This window comes from Dreissena polymorpha, chromosome 5 (assembly GCF_020536995.1).
Source record: "Dreissena polymorpha isolate Duluth1 chromosome 5, UMN_Dpol_1.0, whole genome shotgun sequence".
NCBI classification, from domain to species: domain Eukaryota; kingdom Metazoa; phylum Mollusca; class Bivalvia; order Myida; family Dreissenidae; genus Dreissena; species Dreissena polymorpha.
Genome location: NC_068359.1, coordinates 42,759,107 through 42,775,792, shown reverse-complemented (window position 1 = coordinate 42,775,792; position 16,686 = coordinate 42,759,107). Strand labels below are relative to the sequence as shown.

General features: G+C 36.9%; 2 protein-coding genes across 2 annotated transcripts in view; one reads left to right on the top strand and one right to left on the bottom strand.

Moving 5' to 3' along the window:
- Nucleotides 1–16,686, bottom strand: part of LOC127880820 (Fanconi anemia group D2 protein-like) — a 126,423-nt gene that overhangs the window by 1,884 nt on the left and 107,853 nt on the right. The window contains exons 41-43 of the mRNA XM_052428267.1: nt 4,815–4,964; nt 2,939–3,085; nt 92–190 (exon numbers count right to left, since the gene is read on the bottom strand). Of these exons, the coding sequence (XP_052284227.1) occupies nt 92–190; nt 2,939–3,085; nt 4,815–4,964 (396 nt within the window). The remainder of the gene's footprint in view (nt 1–91; nt 191–2,938; nt 3,086–4,814; nt 4,965–16,686) is intronic.
- The window catches only part of LOC127880826 (uncharacterized), a 29,937-nt gene continuing 24,209 nt past the window's right edge, over nt 10,959–16,686 (top strand). Inside the window, exon 1 of the mRNA XM_052428274.1 lies at nt 10,959–12,020. Coding sequence (XP_052284234.1) covers nt 11,027–12,020 — 994 coding nt within the window. The 5' untranslated portion in view covers nt 10,959–11,026. The remainder of the gene's footprint in view (nt 12,021–16,686) is intronic.

Below are 16,686 nucleotides of genomic sequence, written 5' to 3'. Positions count from 1 at the left end.
TACTGAAGATAATTATACTTTGTTATAACACCGAAAAATCAACAATTATCCTTGAAGGTTAAACTTCACATTCTGATCAAGGGACTCTTACCACATCACTAAGCTCCTCCTCCTCCTCAGGCAGTGCCTCCCCCTCACTGTCCCCACCAGCCTCACTGGCAGCCACTGACTGGGACATGATCTCTTCTCCCTTAAATGTAGTATATACAGGTAGTTAGTCAAGGGGTACTCTGGAATTACCATGGATGACTGTTCATCTGTGAAGTAGTAAACACAAACTTTACCAACAAAGTACTCCTACACTTTAAAACTAACATTCAACGTTGCTTTTTTACATTTCACAACAAAAACATATGTGTGCTTTTAAAGGATGGCAAAAATTACACATTTGGTATTTGAATATTCGGCAATTAAAGATTTAAGAATATTCAAATATTTGATTGTCTGGTTTTCAATATACATGTATAATCAACATCTGAAGTTTTATACTTTTTATTGTTAACACAGACGCTGCAAATATATTATGAGAAAAACATTTAAAAACATATATATATATATATATATATATATATATATATATATATATATATATATATATACAGTATATTATATGATATAAATATCTATGGTGTGGCAGGCATTTTTATTATTCATTTAATGTCACAGCAGTACAGAAAAACATTTGAATATTTCACGAAAATATTACAAAATGAGATATTGTGTATAATTGACAGAACAGAACGCTGTTTATATGTGGAACAAGTTTCAAATGGCCCAATTGTAGTTACTTATCAGGTTCTCATTGTATGATTGCTGTTGATATCAAAGTTGTTGAGCAATTTTAAACCTTCAAAGGATAAAAGATAATGACTAATTAGCATTTTTTCACAGAATTTTATCATGCTTTATACTTTTTATATAAATCTGCTGTAAGCAATAAGGGATTAACAATAGAAGTAAACTATGACCAACACAATACAACTGTAATAAAGTGATAAATCGATTTGAACACCTATATTGTGTACTCAGAGAACCATAGGTGGAAAAGAATGTTTGTAAAAAGGGACAACTGTTGTATTGAACTAAAACCTTTATTTACATATCATAAGAAGTAGGTATTCCAATAGCAAATTTATATTCTTTGTTATTCATCCTCAGGGCTTAAGTATCAAACTGTTTTATCACTTAACACATTATATCTTAGTGCAATGATGGAATAATAATGCAGATTCTATTTCAATAAAACATGCATGCCCCCCCATATGGGCTGTCCATTGTAGTGGCAGCCATTGTGTGAGCACGATTTTTGTCACTGTGACCTTGACCTTTGACCTAGTGACCTGAAAATCAATAGGGGTCATCTGCGAGTCACAATCAATGTACCTATGAAGTGTCATGATCCTAGGCAAAAGCGTTCTTGAGTTATCATCCGAAAATCATTTTACTATTTCGGGTCACCGTGACCTTGACCTTTGACCTTGTGACCTCAAAATCAATAGGGGTCATCTGCGAGTCATGATCAATCTACCTATGAAGTTTCATGATCCTAGGCAAAAGCGTTCTTGAGTTATCATCCGAAAACCATTTTAATATTTCAGGTCACCGTGACCTTGACCTTTGACCTAGTGACCTCAAAAACAATAGGGGTCATCTGCAAGTCATGATCAATCTACCTATGAAGTTTCATGATCCTAGGCGTATGCGTTCTTGAGTTATCATCCGGAAACCATTTTACTATTTCGGGTCACCGTGACCTTGACCTTTGACCTAGTGACCTCAAAATTGATATGGGTCATCTGCGAGTCATGATCAATCTACCCATGAAGTTTCATGATCCTAGGCGTATGCATTCTTGAGTTATCATCCGGAAACCATTTTACTATTTCGGGTCACCGTGACCTTGACCTTTGACCTAGTGACCTCAAAATCAATAGGGGTCATCTGCGAGTCATGATCAATCTACCCATAAAGTTTCATGATCCTAGGCGTATGCGTTCTTGAGTTATCATCCGGAAACCATTTTACTATTTCGGGTTACCGTGACCTTGACCTTTGACCTAGTGACCTCAAAATCAATAGGGGTCATCTGCGAGTCATGATCAATCTACCCATGAAGTTTCATGATCCTAAGCGTATGCGTTCTTGAGTTATCATCCGAAAACCATTTTACTATTTCGGGTCACCGTGACCTTGACCTTTGACCTAGTGACCTCAAAATCAATAGGGTCATCTGCGAGTCATGATCAATCTACCTATGAAGTTTCATGATCCTAGGCGTATGCGTTCTTGAGTTATCATACGACAACCACCTGGTGGACGGACCGACCGACCGACCTACCAACCGACCGACCGACCGACATGAGCAAAGCAATATACCCCCTCTTCTTCGAAGGGGGGCATAATTACTATTTGTGGAAGTATTTTGTTTCTCTGGGGAATGACTTTGAAACTGTACATGGGTGAGGTGAGGGTAGGAAACACCTAAAATAATCCTTATTTTCAGTGGAAGACAAAGTTTGTATCTGACCCCACATGCCCCCTCAATTTCTGTTATATTAACTTATTTGTATAAGCAACATTATACTAGTAATTGCAGCATAAAGATGACAGTCCAAACAAGTGAGCAATTGATATGCTCGTAAATGGAGACTTTTTAGAGAAAGAGATCAGAAAGGTTGCAATTCCATAAAGCACTGATTTTTATTTTTGAAACAAAACCTTGAATTGTGACTTTCTTCTGTATTTTTTGACAGCTGATCTATGCTGGGCATTAACATAATATGACATATTTTCAAACCAGGCACAAAGGGGCACAAAACAAAATCTAAAATTTTCAATCATTCCATTCGGCAATGGAAATGATATATGACCAACAAAATGTCATATCAAAACCAAGCTTTAACCACATTAACGATGACAAACTACATGCAAGTCTCACGTGTAAATCCTTGTTTTTCAAGTTGCCCATCCAGAAAGCCTCCAGACACTTGTTCACCGTGAGCATGGCCTTCACTCGGAACACAAACACCTCCAGGGTACGCTTCATCATGGGCACCTGGTTCGTCAGCGCTATGTCCTTGATGATCTAAAATAGTGAAAAACAGATAAAATATGTACTGTGGTATACAAAAACAAAGATAAACAAGGGCTGTTTGTAAAACATGCATGCCCCCCATATGGGCTGTCCGTTGAAGTGGCAGCCATTGCGTGAATACTTTTTTGTCACTGTGACCTTGACCTTTGACCTAGTGACCTGAAAATCAATAGGCCTCATCTGCGAGTCACGATCAATGTACCTATGAAGTGTCATGATCCTAGGCAAAAGCGTTCAAGAGTTATCATCTGAAAATCATTTTACAAGCGTTCTTGAGTTATCGTCTGACAACCAATTGGTGGACGGACCGACCGACCGACAGACCGACATGAGCAAAGCAATATACCCCCTCTTCTTCGAAGGGGGGCATAAAAATGGTGAGTAAACAATTAAATATGTACTGTAGTATAAGACACTAAGATGCATATTGTTGAATAACAGATTAATAAATACTGAGGTAAAAAACAAAGATTTTAAATGACAAATAACAGATTTAATATGTTCTGAAGTATAAGACACACAGATCTAAAATGGTGAATAACAGATTAAATATGTTCTGAAGTATAAGACACAAGATCTAAAATGGTGAATAAAAGATTAAATATGTACTGTAGTAAAAGACACAAAGATCTAAAATGGTAAATAACAGATTAAAAATGTACTGAAGAATAAGACACAAATATCTAAAATTGTGAATAAAAGATTAAGTATGTACTGAAGGTACGACAAAAATATTTCAAATGGTTGAAAATAGCTTAAATACTTTCTGAAGTACAAGACACCAAGATTTAAAATGAGGAATAACAGATAAACAAGGTCTGTTTGTAAAACATGCATGCCCCCCATATGGGCTGTCCGTTGAAGTGGCAGCCATTGTGTGAATACGATTTTTGTCACTGTGACCTTGACCTTTGACCTAGTGACCTGAAAATCAATAGGGGTCATGTGTGAGTCACGATCAATGTACCTATGAAGTGTCATGATCCTAGGCAAAAGCGTTGAGTTATCATCTGAAAATCATTTTACTATTTCGGGTCACTGTGACCTTGACCTTTGACTTTGTGACCTCAAAATCAATAGGGGTCATCTGCGAGTCATGATCAATCTACCCATGAAGTTTCATGATCCTAGGCGTATGCGCTCTTGAGTTATCATCCGGAAACTATTTTACTATTTCGGGTCACCGTGACCTTGACCTTTGACCTAGTGACCTCAAAATCAATAGGGGTCATCTGCAAGTCATGATCAATGTACCTATGAAGTTTCATGATCCGAGCCCCAAGCGTTCTTGAGTTATCATCCGGAAACCACCTGGTGGACGGACCGACCGACAGACCGACCGACCGACATGTGCAAAGCAAAATACCCCTCTTCTTCGAAGGGGGGCATAAATATGTACAGTTGTAGAAGACACATAGATTTAAAATGGTGAATAACAGATAATAAATTTTCATCAATTATTTATTTTGGACAATAATCACCAAGTGATAAATGATAAGGAATATTGTACAGTCACTAATGTTTCTGAACATGAAGATATGTTGCCATCTTTTGAATGTCCACATGTAATGAATCAATCAATAAATCTGTCAAAAACGAAAAAATTCTGTCCAGTTTAAAGCAAGCGCTTGCCTAACTTCAATAACATTTTGCACTCAAACTTTATAATGATCTTGATATGGAACAAGCTATCCAACATATAAATATGTGTTCCACCCACCTTCGAGTGGCCACACATGTGATGGAGGAATCGTGTGCTCTGCTGAAGGTTCTTTAGAAGGCCAGTGATGTCCTGCTTGTGGTTCTTGAACATCTTATCCAGGAGGGGCATGCCCTGACGCAAGAAGGCCTCAACAAAGAAACGGCCATACTGAAATATAACAGCGATATGCACATAAATGAATAGGAAGGCCCATGAACTCCAACCTGAACCAGATTCAAACATGGCTTTGATATTGTCAAGATGAACATTCTGACCAAGGTTCATCAAGCTTGAGCCATCAATGTTGGCCTAGAGTGGTAATAATCATTTCAATATTCAACCTCCTGAACTTGGTTTTAGATGCACAAGACCAATATTCAAACCTTGCTAAGATATTGTCAAGATAAACATGCTGAACAAGTTTTATCAAGATTGAGTAAAAATGTGGCCTACATAGTGGTAACAAGGTTTTTCTAAGATTCGATCTGTTGACCAACTTTTTGAAGTGATAACAAGGTTGTTCTTATGACTTATTTACCTAGTTTGTGGATGAATATGTCTAGAATAATACTTGTATATTGTAAAGATAAAAATTCTAACCATGTTTCATCAACATTGAGCAATAAATGTGGCATTAAGAGTTGTAACAATTTTTTTTAAATTTTGACCAGGTGACCCAGTTTTTGGATATGCACAACAAAGATTCAAACCTGGCCGAGGTATTGTCAAGATTAACATTCTGCCCAAGTTTCATCGAGATTAAGTCATAAATGGGGCTTCTAGTTGTAAAAATGTTTTTCTAAGATTTTACCTGATCACCTAGTTCTTTGATGCTTATGACCCAGATTCAAACTCAGCCTATATATATGTATCGTTTAGATACAACATCTGACACACATTTTGAATGACACAACTTGAGACAAGACAACATGCTCGGGTCACCCACCCACCTTAATAGCTCAACATGTGCTCAGGAGAGTTTAAATATTGTTTGAAAACCATTTGTATTAAGTTTTGTGTGCTTGATCAGCATTTTTTAACAGTATCTGGCCAGTAACCCTACTAACACACTTCTTGGAAATGCTTTAACGCTCTAAGCAGTTGACCAGTACTAAGAGAACATATTTATTATTTTTAAGCTTTCCCGTGGTTTATTGGGAAAGTATCAATAAATAAAGAAATGTGGACACAAAACAAGGCTTTTCTTGGGATATATCATGAACATTTAAAAAATGAGGACATGCCACACAACCAGGCTTTTCAACAAGTTACGAATTTATTTATATTAATTAACATCTCAATCCAAAACTTTGTCTGCATCTATAAACAAACAAATTTTCAGCACAAAACCATCATCTGGGATTTTGGCATGTCATAAAGGCATAGTAAACCATGAGAACATTTGGCAACATTTAGGTTCATCATGATAATTCATCCATATTATTTCTACAATCTAAGGCAAACGTTCAATAATTGTCTAAATCCTATGTAACGCAAAGCATAAACCTGATGCTAGCAAATCAGAACATCTGCAGAGTGTATTGTTTCCTAATTCAACTGATGTCAGTCTGCTGCATCATTGATATTAAATTTCACAAAATTTAGTAGTAGTACGAAAACTTTAACATTTGCTGCATATTCTAAGTGGAAAAGGGGCCATAATTATGACAAAATGCTTGATAGAGTTGTCTGCTCTTGTTTATAGGTTGGGGTCATGTTGGTAAACAAGTATGCAAAATATGAAAGCAATATGTGAAGGGACAATGAAAATAATTGGGGTAGTACGAAAACTTTATCATTTGCAAGCAGACGCAGACGCCGGGGTGAGTAGAATAACTCCACTATATATATTTCATGTATAATAGTCGAGCTAAAAATGCTTGATAGAGTTGTCTGCTCTTGTTTATAGGTTGGGGTCATGTAGGTAAACAAGTATGCAAAATATGAAAGCAATATGTCAAGGGCCAATGAAAATAATTGGGGTAGTACAAAAACTTTAACATTTGAACGCTAACGCTAACGGAAACGCCGACGCTGGGGTTAGTAGGATAGCTCCACTATATATATTTCATATATAATAGTCGAGCTAAAAATGCCACGCCCCCTTGGCGGCCATGTTTTTAAAGCAACCGAAACCATTTTTGAACTCATCCAAGATATTACTGAGACCAATCTTCTGACCAAGTTTTATGAAGATTGGACAATAAATGTGGCCTCTAGAGTGTTAACAAGGTTTTACTTTAGCCATATAAGGAACAATACCCCGCCTCCTTGCAGCCATGTTTTTAAAGCAACCGAAACCATTTTTGAACTCATCCAAGATATTATTGAGACCAATCTTCTGACCAAGTTTAATGAAGATTGGACCATAAATGTGGCCTCTAGAGTGTTAACAAGGTTTTACTATAGCCATATTAGGAACAATACCCTGCCCCCTCGCAGCCATGTTTTTCTACCAACCGGCATCATTTTTAAACTCGTCCTAGATATCATTGGGATGAATCTTCTGACCAAGTTTCATGAAGATCGGACAATAAATGTGGCCCTTAGAGTGTTAGATTTTACTAATAGCCATGTAAGAAAAAATGCCCCGCCCCCTGGTGGCCATTTTTTAAAGCATCATCATCAGTGAACATCATTTTCGAACTTGTCAAAGATATTATTGAGATGAATCTTCTGACCAAGTTTCATGAAGATTGGACAATAAATGTGGCCTCTAGAGTGTTAACAAGATTTTACTATAGCAATATATAGCTATATAAGGAAAAATGCCCCGCCCCTTGGCAGCCATGTTTTTCATCCAGGATATTATTGAGACCAAAGTTTTGACCAAATTTCATAAAGATTGGACGATAAATGTGGCCTATAGAGTGTTAACAAGGCAAATGTTGACGACGCATGACGCACGACGGACAAAATGCGATCACAAAAGCTCACCATGAGCACATTGTGCTCAGGTGAGCTAAAAAGGGGCAAATAACTCCATGGTTTTAATGTGATTTGGACCTTTATCAATATTACATCATAACTTACAAATAATAGCACATATCAGATTAAGACTCAATGCAATTTTTAATATTCATGATGGTTATGGTTATAGTCTCAAATGTTTAAGGCAGATGGGTCAGATAGACAAAAGACAACGGAGGATACAGGAGAGGTTCTAAATACCAGAATCTCACTGATGAGGTTTACATTTTCCCCGGAGCTCAATCCATACCAACTACGGATAAGAAAATGCCCTATTTTAGCAGTTTTAGTACCTTAATGATTTTTAGTACCTTAATGATATGTGTAGTGCCTAACTTAAAATATATATATTGTAACCCATGAATTTAAAATGTAACAACTCTTTGGCTATTTAGGACTTATTCAATTGTAAGTTTAATATACATTGACATTTTTAATAAGATATTTATCTAATGCACTTAAGTTTAAGTTTAAATCTTGCCATAAGTCTAAAATATGTCATTTCTTACTGCAGAATAATGTATAATTGATAAGAGGACATAAAATCAACAGCATAAACAACGTGTTCTTTAAACATCTTAAACCAAAAATTGTTTAACTGGTTTGCTGTGAATAAACCCACTGATATTGGTAATCAATATGTGTACCTGTAACAACTCAAGAAGGACAAATTAACAGACTCATAACTGGATATCACCTGACTTTAGGGCTGTCACGATACGCCGTGAGCGTACCGCGGTATATCGTGGTACGGCAACACTGTATCGCGGTACGTACCGCGATATTTTACAGAATATGTATCTGTGAAGAAAACAGCAGAATAACAAGTTTTACAAACTTTATTAAACTCAATAATCAGAAAACACTGATATCATAGTATGACTAGAAACTGTAAAAGAAACTGTAATAAACTTGATAGAAGTAGTCATTGTTATTGTTCGCGTCTTTTTCTAAAATGTCCGCCACGTTGTTTACAATAGCTGTGACTACGATCTGTGTAAATCGAACGCTTCAAGGGCATGTTTAAAATGCGGAGTCAGCGTATTGAAAATCCGTAGCGTTCTGACTCTTCCTCGACTTATTCAGAATCTTAAGATAACATGATTCGGAAGTGCCATGCTTTGAACGATCGATATACTAAAGAAAGAAAATAAGAAATAGAATAAACATCTTTTGGATAATTATGAACTTATTTGCAATGGAAATCTGTCCCTAATTCCAAAAATGGTACGGACCCATACATTGCCGTATTTTAAACATGAAAGTTAAACATCTACAAGTGGAAGCGCTTGCTTGACCTGGATATTTACGGATTATTTATTTAGCCCTTTTGAACCGCTTCTACATTTTTCAAAACGATATCTATATCAAAATAATTATGTAATGTATTTATATCTGTGCTAATATAATAATATTAAAAAAACCGGTGCGGCAACGCCGTACCGCGGTGCGATTTTTTTCACAACATGCACCGCGATATACCGGTATACCGGTGAATCGTGACAGCCCTACCTGACTTGGACTATAAAGATTGAATTTCAATGTTTAAGTTAACCAGGAAAGAGGAACTTAATAGTGTCAAAAATGGCTTCCAATTTTGAAAGCTCCATTCACAGAGGATCAGACTTCCCTTGCTTTACCTGTCAGGAAAATGACAGAAACACAGAGTCTGAATTTTACTGTGAGGAATGTTCAAAGTTTTTTTGTGACAAATGTATGGAGCACCATAACTATCTTTTTAAAAAGCATGCAACATTGAGCAAAGAAAACATAAGCCAGTGGCCTTCTCCCAATGCGGATGATCTAGAGAAATGCCAAAAGCACAAGAAAGAAAAACTGACAGGATTCTGTGAAGACCACAGTGAGCTGATTTGTCATGTCTGCCATGTCTACAATCATAAGTAAGTAAACATGCAGCACCATTAATTCAGATCTTTTTTTAATATTCCTAAACTAAACATTTTGACCCTCAATACTGATCTTACAATACACATAGCTACAACAAGAAGAGGACTATGATGGCATTGAAGAGCTCAGATGAGTTCAAGGTTTTAACATTAGTCAAAGACTTGACCTGATGACTTAGTTGTTTTGCCCATCTGACCCAGATTCAAGCATGGTCTTGATAAGTGTTAAGCTAAGCATTGAGAGAATGCTTCATCAATATTGAGTCATTAATGTGGCATTAAGAGTGGAAAAATGGGTGTTCTTTAAGATTTGACCTGGTGACCTATTTTTGACAACCATGACCAAGTTTCAAACTTGGCCCAGATATTGTAAAGAAAAACATTCCAAAAATGTTTCATCAATGATGAGTCATAAACGTTGCTTCTAAAGTGGTAAGGTTTTTCAACGGTTTTACTAGGTGACCTAGTTATTGAAACAACTATCTCAGATTTAAACTTGGCCTGGCCTAGATATATCAAGATAACCATTATGACCAAGTTTTCTTAAGATGGGATAAAACATAAGGCCTCTAGAGAGCATCAGATTAAAGTTGACTACACATGGAGCACTATATATTACACATGACACAAGACATTGAATGTCTACAATGGCTATCCATGAGCACTATACGCTCAGCGGTGAGCTAAAAAATATAATGCTATGTTAACAGGGCCCACGGTAAAATATTAAGTACTTGAGAATGGTGTGCCTTTCAGATCTAAAGGAAATATTTTGTTGAAAGTTCAAACTTTTGTTGGAAGTTCAATTCATATTCTTAAGTTACTTAATTAAAACAGGAGTTCCGCAGTCCGAGACATATGGCCCCCCAAACAGGGCTTTGAACTAGTGACCCCAATTTCAATAGGGGTCATCTACTGTTCAAGGCCAATGCACATGTAAAGTATCAAGCCAATCAGTCAATTGGTTGATGAGTTATTGATCGGAAACTATTTTCACACTTATTGTAACAGTGACCTTGACCTTTTACCAAGTGACCCCAAATTCAATAGGGGTCATCTACTGCCCAAGGCCAATGCACATGTGAAGTATCAAGCCAATCGGTCGATTCGTTGACAAGTTATTGATCAGAAACGAACTGGTCTACTGACAGACGGACCGACATCCAGCAAAACAATATACCCCCTCTTTTTCTAAGGGGGGCATAATTAATGATATATATCTGAAAAAATAGCAATACCTGACGAATTTTTAGGTTTAATTAGGATTTTTCTTACAGGAAATGCAGCCATGTTGTACTTCTAGCTGATAAAGTTAAAGATCTCCACCAAAATGGAGAGTTCAAGCAGTTTCAAATGACTATAGATACAATACATCAGCAGTTGATGCAGAAGAAAGATGACTATGAAGAAAGTTTGAAGTCCCTTGAAAAGTCCTATGATACAATTCTTGAACAAATTAAGTATGAACGAAAGTCAATCAATGATTCTTTACATGAAATTGAGAGGAAAACAATCAAGGCATTGGACACATTAAAGGTCACCATGAGGACATCTATTCAAACTGACATTGATCGCTGCACTGAGTCTATCAATAATATCAAATGTGTAGAAGATGAATGGCTGAGAAGAAAGGAAAAAAGTGAAGCAATCCACTTGATCATGTACAGAAAATGCCTTGAACAGTCTCTTAAGACAGAAGTAGCATTGCAGGAAATGAAAACAAAGAATGCAAATTCGCTAACTTTGATTGCTGATCCAAACATACAAGAATTAATGTCACTCTTTACAGACATCGGAAAATTTCTCAGGGATGTAAGCACATTCACCATACAGTCTATCCTTGAAAACGATACAAGTGATCAGAACGAGCAAGGTGAGGCATCTGATCAATTAAGCGATCGTAATCCAATCATTATTAAAGTGACGAGTAGAAGGACATCTAGACTTAGCACTAAGCATGATGAAAGCGTGTGCTCTATAATAGGTATCTGTGAGACAGCTTCTGGACGTCTCCTCATAGCAGACTGGGGGAATGAAATGGTAAAGCTGCTGAATGACGACTACAAGGTAGTGGCCCACTGTGCCTTGCCTGGTAAACCAGAGTCCATGTGCAACATTGACTCCAGTCTGGTGGCTGTTGTTCTGAATACCAAAGATATCCACTTCATTAAAGTGACCAATGGTCAGTTGGTTCAGGAAGGAACACTGAAGCTCGAACATAACTGCAAAGGTATTGCCCGTCACCAGGGCAACCTGTACATCACATCAGACATAGCACTGTACAAATATACTGTGGATGGAAGATTTGTGAGCAAGATATTAGAGAATACATCCGATGGAAGAACATGTAATTATATAGAACTTAATAATTCCAATTTTTCGTACTTATTAGACCCATGCTTCCAACTATCATCGATATTAAGAAGAGATACATTCCATTTAATCTTTAACAAGAGGGCCATGATGGCCCTGTATCGCTCCACTGCTGAAAAAAGGCTGAAACAAATATTCTCTGCATGTGCAAATACTTAAATATAGGCCCTATTTAAGCACATGTACACTTTTGTGACCCCCTGGGCTTGGTCAAATTTAACCCCAGGGGCATAATTTGAGCAAACTTTGTAGAGGACTACTATATCTCACAACATGTACATACAAAATATGGTAGCCCTAGGTCCTAGAGTTAAGGACAAGAATATTTTAAAAGTTTTCACAAAATAAGCAAGATATAAGCGTATATAATGTTCAATTTTATGACCTGCAGATCAGGGTCAAATTTGAACCAAAGGGCATAATTTGAACAAAATTGGTAGAGAACTATAAGATGTTACTGCATACCAAATTTGGTAGCCATTGTCTGAATGGTTTTCGACAAGAAGATTTTTAAAGATTTCACAAAATAGGCGCTTTATAAGCGTTTATTCAATTTTGTGACCCCCCAGGGCAGGGTCAAAGTTGACCCCAGAGGCATTATTTGAACAAATATGGTAGAGGTTTCTTAGATGTCACTACATACCAAATTTGGTTGCCCTAGGCCCAATGTTTATGGACATTTTTTTTTTTAAATTTTCACAAAATAGGCCCCATATAAGCGTATGTTCAGTTTTGTGACCCCCTGGGCAGAGTCAAATTTGACCCAAGGGGCATAATTTGAACAAACTTGGTTGAAAACTATTAGATGTCACTACATACCAAATTTTGAAGCCCTATGCCTTATGGTTAAGGACAAAAAGATTTTTAAAGTTTTCACAAAATAGGCACTATATAAGCATATAATCCATTTTGTGGCCCCCAGGGCAGGGTCAAATTTGACTCCTGGGGCATAATTTGAACATACTAAGTGGAGGACTATACAATGTCACTACATACCAAATTGTGTAGCCCTAGACCCAATGGTTATGGACAAGAAATTCTTTAAAGTTTTCACAAAATAGGCATTATATAAGCATATGTTCAATTTTGTGATCCCCGGGGCACGTTCAAATTTGACCCCAGGAATAAAATTTGAACAAATTTGGTAGAGGACTATAAGATGTCACTACATACCAAAATGTGATAGCCCAAAGCTGGATAGTTACGGACAAGAGATTTTTGAAGTTTTCACAAAATAGGCCTTATATAAATATATGTTCAAATTTGTGATCCTAGGAGCAGGGTCAAATTTGACCCCAGGGGCATAATTTGAACAAACTTGGTAGAGAACTATAAGATTTCACTACATACCAAATTTGGTAGCCCTAGGCCCAATGTTAATGGACAAGAGATTTTAAAGTCTTCACAAAATAGGCCTTATATAAGCGTATGTTCAATTTTTTTACCCCCAGGGCAGGGTCAAATTTGACCCCAGGGGCATAATTTGAACAAACTTGGTAGAGGACTATAAGATGTCACTACATACCAAATTTGGTAGCCCTAGACCCAATGGTTATGGACAAGTAGATTTTAAAGTTTTCACAAAATAAGCCCTTTATAAGCATATATATTCAATTTTGTGACCCCAGGGGCAGTTTCAAATTTGACCACAGGGGCATAATTTGAACAAACTAAGAAGAGAACTATTACATGTCACTACATACCATATTTAGTAGCCCTATGCCATACAATTATGGACAAAAAGATTTTAAAAGTTTTCCCACAATAGGCCTTATATAAGCATATGTTCAATTTTGTGACTCTCGGGGCAGGGTCAAACTTGACCCCAGGGGCATAATTTGAACAAACTAAGAAGAGAACTATTACATGTCACTTCACACTCAATTTGGTAGCCCTAGGCCCAATGGTTATGGTCAAGAATTTGTAAAGTTTTCACAAAATAGACCCTTTATACGCATATGTTCAATTTTGTGACCCCCGGGGCAGGGTCAAATTTGACCCCAGGGGCATAATTTGAAAAAATTTGGTAGAGAACTATTAGATGTCTCTACATACCAAATTTATTAGCCCTAGGCCCAATGGTTATGGACGAAAAGATTTTGAAAGTTTTCACAAAATAGGCCTTATATAAGCATATGTTCAATTTTGTGACCACTGGGGCAGGGTCAAATTTGACCCCAGGGGCAAAATTTGAAGAAATTTGGTAGAGGACTATTAGATGTCTCTGCAAACCAAATATGATAGCCCTAGGCCCAATAGTTATGGACGAATGATTTTGAAAGTTTTCACAAAATAGGCCTTATATAAGCATATGTTCAATTTTGTGACCCCCGGGGCAGGGTCAAATTTGACTCCAGGGGCATAATTTGAAGAAATTTGGTAGATGACTATTAGATGTCTCTACATACCAAATTTGATAGCCCTAGGCCCAATGGTTATGGACGAATGATTTTGAAAGTTTTCACAAAATAGGCCTTATATAAGCATTTGTTCTATTTTGTGAACCCCGGGGCAGGGTCAAATTTGACCCCAGGGGCATAATTTGAAGAAATTTGGTAGAGGACTATTAGATGTCTCTACATACCAAATTTGATAGCCCTAGGCCTAATGGTTATGGACAAGAAGTTTTGAAAGTTTTCACAAAATAGGCCTTATATAAGCATATGTTCAATTTTGTGACCCCCGGGGCAGGGTCAAATTTGACCCCAGGGGCATAATTTGAAGAAATTTGGTAGAGGACTATAAGATGTCTCTACATACCAAATTTGATAGCCCTAGGCCCAATGGTTATGGATGGGAGATTTTGAAAGTTTTCACAAAATAGGCCTTATATAAGCATATTTTCAATTTTGTGACCCCAGGGGCATAATTTGAAGAAATTTGGTAGAGGATTATTAGATGTCTCTACATACCTAATTTGATAGCCCTAGGCCCAATGGTTATGGACGAGAAGTTTTGAAAGTTTTCACAAAATAGGCCTTATACAAGCAAATTTTCATTTTTGTGACCCCCGGGGCAGGGTCAAATTTGACCCCAAGGGCATAATTTGAACAAACTAAGTACAGAACTATTAGATGTCACTACATACCGAATTTGGTAGCCCTAGGCCCTATGGTTATGGACAAGAAGTTTTTAAAGTTTGCACAAAATAGACCCTATATAAGCATATGTTCATTTTGTGACCCCAGGGGCATAATTTGAACAAATTTGGTAGAGGACTATTAGATGTCTCTACATACCAAATTTGATAGCCCTAGGCCCAGTGGTTATTGACGAGAGATTTTGGAAGTTTTCACAAAATAGGCCTTATATAAGCAAATTTTCAATTTTGTGACCCCCGGGGCAGGGTCAAATTTGAACCCAGGGGCATAATTTGAACAAATTCGAAAGAGGTTCACCCCAGGAACATTCCTGAGAAATTTCACCAGAATTGGACCAGTAGTTTAGGACAAGATGTTTAAAGGAAAAGTTAACGCACAGACGCACGCACAGACGAACGACGGACACAGGACCATGACATAAGCCCCGCTGGCCTTCGGCCAGTGGAGCTAATAAGAGTAATTGCCCTTTGTTGTTTTTGTATGATGGAACTTTTCAGGGCTATATTTCAGAAACGATACAACATTTCAACATGAAACTTCATGGGTGTGTAGAATCAATTGGAAGAAGTGCCATGCAAAAGAACCATAACCCAACACTTTCTTAACTTAAAGTTATTGCCCTTTGTTGTTTTTGTACGATGTAACTTTTCCTGGCTATATCTCAGATGAGCTACAAGAGTTCAACATGAAACTTTATGGGTGCATAAATATTAGGGATGGCATCGAATACCTATATCGGTATTCGAATATTCGCAAATCCATTCCATCGAATATTCACATAAAACGGCTGGATTGATTTAACTATTATTACCCAGTTTCGTAGAGGGATATTAAATATAAATTGACACAGAAATACAGTAAAATATACAATTGTTCTGTTGAGAAATACAAAGAAAATGTTGCTTGATGGAAAAAAAAAAACTTTGAAAAGGCCTATTTAGGCGAAATAGATCAGAAAAGAGTGAAACATGTTCTGTGTTAACTTCCATTGTTCTGTAAGTTATATCCGTTTGCTGAGTACCAGGCTGTTTATTAACGTTGCTATTGAATAATTGTATCTTTGTCGGCTAATACTATGGCCGATACTGTAATAATAATTGTTCTGAAGTTTTCTACCAAATATTTTCTTTTTAATTTATATAATTTGTTAAATTTGAGTAATTTACATATTTTAATGTCTGTTCAAACTGCGATCACAGAAACAAAATTATTATTCGCCAGTCAATTGAAACCCTTAATTGGCACCCAATTGAAAACAACATTTCGGGCCCTATCTTAGAGTGTGTATATTGCATTGCGGTTGCAATTTGAGTAATTTTAATGGCTGTTCATTCTGTGATCACAGAAACTTAATTATTATTTGCCAGTCAATTGAAGCCATTAATTGGCACCCCATTGACAAACAACAGTTCGGAACCTTTCTTAGAGAGTGTATATTGCTTTGCGCAATCAACGCTGATACGGGCCGTGTTATCAGATTGACACGAAGAAATTCACATCAAACATGTTAATCCCAAGTGATTTCGGGTGTCAATTAGT